The sequence below is a fragment of the Alternaria ventricosa genome (genome assembly GCF_023758065.1).
Source record: "Alternaria ventricosa strain BMP 2768 chromosome Unknown scaffold_15, whole genome shotgun sequence".
In the NCBI taxonomy this organism is placed as follows: domain Eukaryota; kingdom Fungi; phylum Ascomycota; class Dothideomycetes; order Pleosporales; family Pleosporaceae; genus Alternaria; species Alternaria ventricosa.
In genome coordinates, this window is record NW_026055695.1 from 680,096 (window position 1) to 683,478 (window position 3,383).

Below are 3,383 nucleotides of genomic sequence, written 5' to 3' on the forward strand. Positions count from 1 at the left end.
CACCTCCCCAGCGCCAATATGTAATTGTGATATATACTTCCTCCTTATCTCTCTTATTTTCCTTTCCACCAAAGATGCATGTACAACGAAAGAAAGAAGGGTACAAAGATGCGCTCGTAACAATGCGTTGCTAAACAAACAACAACAACAACAACAACTCCACCGCTGATGCTTTACGCGGAACGAAAGTGGGTATCCAAATCCACCACCCATACTACTGTACCATGCCATCGTATCAACACTACCCCCCTCTTTCGGCATTTACAAAGCAATAGGCGGCACAGCATTCAACACCCTCGCCATCTCATTCGGCGCCATCTGCGCGCTCTGCAAACTCCTCACCTGACTTCCCTTCCTCAGTCTCTGCAGTCCAAGAGCCAGTTTCCAGCTCTCAGTTTCGTCAATGAGGAAGACGTATTTCTTGCCGTCGGCATCGCGGACCGAGGCGCGGAGGATGTGGAGGTTTTTGGTGGGCTGTTTGCCCGTCTGTCATATCTGTTAGTACGATACCATGACAAACCGGTTGGATACAAATAAAGAAAGGTGATGGATAACAGGGAAGTGACATACCTCGACCATCTTCAAAGTCCAAGCCTTGACATCCCACTCGCGCTGCGGAATGCCCCGGACATCATCGTCGATGAATAAGCCCTCACTTTGTATTTTGAGGATCAAGCCGTCTGTTACTTTGCCCACATTTGACACCAACTGCGCAACTGGTTTGGGAAAGAGGTCGTTGAAAAGATATACCGCTTTGATAACGATCTTGTTCGGGTCGGCTGTCGCATACGGTCCACTTCTCGACGCAGGCGGCGATGTGCGAGTTGTAGATTGTGACGGGGCATAGGAAGACTCAGAGTAAGCGCTTGAGACATGGGAACGTGTTGCCGTGCTGCGGGCAGGTCCCGTGGCTGTTCGGGGCGGAACGAACGACGCGGCGTCGGATTCGGAACCGAGATATGATGCGGCTGTGGGGCGTTCGTAGGGTTTCTTGGGTGTGACGGTTGCTTTGATAGGTGAGGAGTGTGTGGAAGTAACGGACGCAGCAGGTGGTGGTGTATTTCTTGCTCCAGCATATGGATCGAGACGTTCACCTCCACCAACATTACCATACGTAGTTGAGCGACGGGCAGTGAGGTCAGGAACTGCGGCTGTGGCTGCTGCGGTAGCGGCTTCGGCCTTGATGCGTTCGGCTTCTGCTTTGAGCTTTGCTTCACGGGCTTCACGGTCTTTCTGAGCTCGCTCACGAGCTGCTTTGAGACGTTCGGCACGCTCAGCATCTGTCTTCGCTTTCGCGAGAGCAGCCTCCGCTTCTGCCTTCGCTTTGGCGGCTGCCTCTTCGGCTGCGATCTTCTCTGCCTCAGCCTTTCTTGCAGCCTCCTCGGCGGCTTTAGCGCGTTGTTCCGCTTCGAGCTTCTCGCGGATCTCCTTCTCGACTGCTGCACGCACCTCAGCCTCGCGAGCTTCTCGTTCGGCCTTCTCTTTCTCAATGGCTTCTTGTGCCTTGCGGGCTTTCTCTTTAGCGAGACGCTCGCGAGCTTCACGTTCGCGTTGCTCGCGCTCACGCTTGCGCATCTGCTCCCACTTCTCCTTTTCGGCTTTGGCTTTGGCGGCTTTGGCTGCCTCTGCTTTGGCCTTTTCTTCAGCCTCCTTCTTCTGTCGGGCCTCTTCTGCGCGCTTGAGTTCTTCCCAGGCTCGTCTGCGGTCCTCCTCGTCCTTCTTCTTTTTCTCCTCTTCAGCGCGTATCCGAGCCTCTTCAGCGAGTTTGCGCTCTTCTTCGGCCTTGCGTTCCTCTTCGGCGATGCGTTGGCGCTCAGCTTCTTCTTGCCGTTTCTTCTCCTCTTCGGCAAGTCTCTGTGCCTCAGCCTCACGCTTCTTCCTCTCTTCTTCAGCTAGCCTCTGCTCTTCAGCTTCACGCTTCTGCCGAGCTTCCTCTTCAGCTTGTCGTTTGGCTTCTTCAGCACGCTTGCGTTCTTCCTCTTCCTCCCTCCGCTTAGCTTCCTCGGCCTCCTTGAGCTCCTTCTTGAGCTTCTTCTTGAGATCCGCCTCTTGTTTCTTCCTAAGCTCCTCTTCCTGTTTCTTCTTCTCCTCTGCCTCTTCGGCGCGCTTGCGTTCGGCTTCTTCCTCTTCCTGCTTCTTTTTGGCTTCCTCAGCTTTCTTGCGCTCTTCCTCCTTCTGTTTGCGTTCCTCGTCCTCTTTCCGTTTCTTTTCCTCCTTCTCTTTCCGCCGCTTCTCCTTCTCCTCTGCTTGTTTGCGCTCCTCTTCGGCTCGCTCGGCCTCTTCGTCGAAGGAAGGTTCGTCGTCTTGAGGTGGTGGTGGCGGCGAGCCAGCCCCGTACTGGCGGTATCCACCCCATCCGCCGTGAGGTGGAGGACTGCCGGGGAAGCCACCATTTGGAGGCGGTGGTGGAGGCGCTCGTTGATAGCTTGAGCTTCCGCCCGGTGTATGTGTGCCAGCTCCAGCTCCAGCTCCACCACGGCCATAGCCCCCTCCGCCACTGCTAAAGCGACCCCCTGCTTGTGTCTGACCAACTGCCCATCCGGCAACCAACATCAGTACCGCAAGCAGTATGACGCCATTGCCGCCAGTCGTGACTCCATGTCGGACGATGAGAAAGTATTGCTTCATGTAAGGCTCGGCGGCCTTCCAGAGCACGATGCTCGCGATGGTGCTGAGCACACCCGCGATGAAGCTGTTCTGCTGCACGCCCATGCTGGGTAGGTATATGAAGCCACCTCCTGAAGAGTGCGGCGGTATGATGAAGATGTCATAGTTGCCCGGTGGCAGGCCGCCGCTTGGGCCGGGGTCGGGAGGTGCATGGCTGCCGCCTGTAGTCTTTGGGTTTGCGCCATGCGGAGGCGGCGGAGGTGGAGGACCGTCGTCCATGGTTGGGTAGGCCCACGAGGGCGACGAGTCTGGGTGCTATGGGATCGTTGCGTGGGGAGATTGAAGCTGAAATTGCTACCGGCGGAGGTCGTCGGGCGAGGCAGTGCAAGAAAACATCAGCTCCACTGACTCGAGATGGAGCGAACGGCAGCGGGGCGGTGTAGGTGGGGTGCGGCGGAGATCAAGTTTTGCTTTGTGCAGAGGGCAATTGGGTTTGTGAACACGGTTGCAAACTATCTACGGCGTGCCAATGGCCTCATAATAATTCGGCTGCGGAGGGCGCTCCTCGGCGGTCCAGCTTTGTTTACGCCAAGAAAACATGGCTCGCTAGCGGGTGCGGGCCGTTGACGCTGCATGGCTTCCACACTGCACAACGCCCTCCCAAACCATGGGAATGACATCAAAGTCGGTTCGACCCAGACGCCCTCCAGACGCTTTACTCGCAGACATCCGCCGCTTATGTGTTGTGGTGATTGCGAGGAGTGGAAAAGAAAGTT

The 3,383-nt window shown here is 56.1% G+C and overlaps 1 protein-coding gene across 1 annotated transcript; it reads right to left on the reverse strand.

Moving 5' to 3' along the window:
- Positions 1 to 261: 261 nt before the first annotated feature.
- J4E93_008132 (uncharacterized protein) lies at positions 262 to 2,886 on the reverse strand (the record flags this gene model as incomplete). The annotated part of the gene is made up of 2 exons (XM_049346034.1): positions 262 to 486; positions 571 to 2,886. The coding sequence occupies 2 exons, from the start codon at positions 2,884 to 2,886 to the stop codon at positions 262 to 264; spliced, it is 2,541 nt and encodes an 846-aa protein (XP_049196967.1).
- Between the last annotated feature and the right edge of the window lie 497 nt (positions 2,887 to 3,383).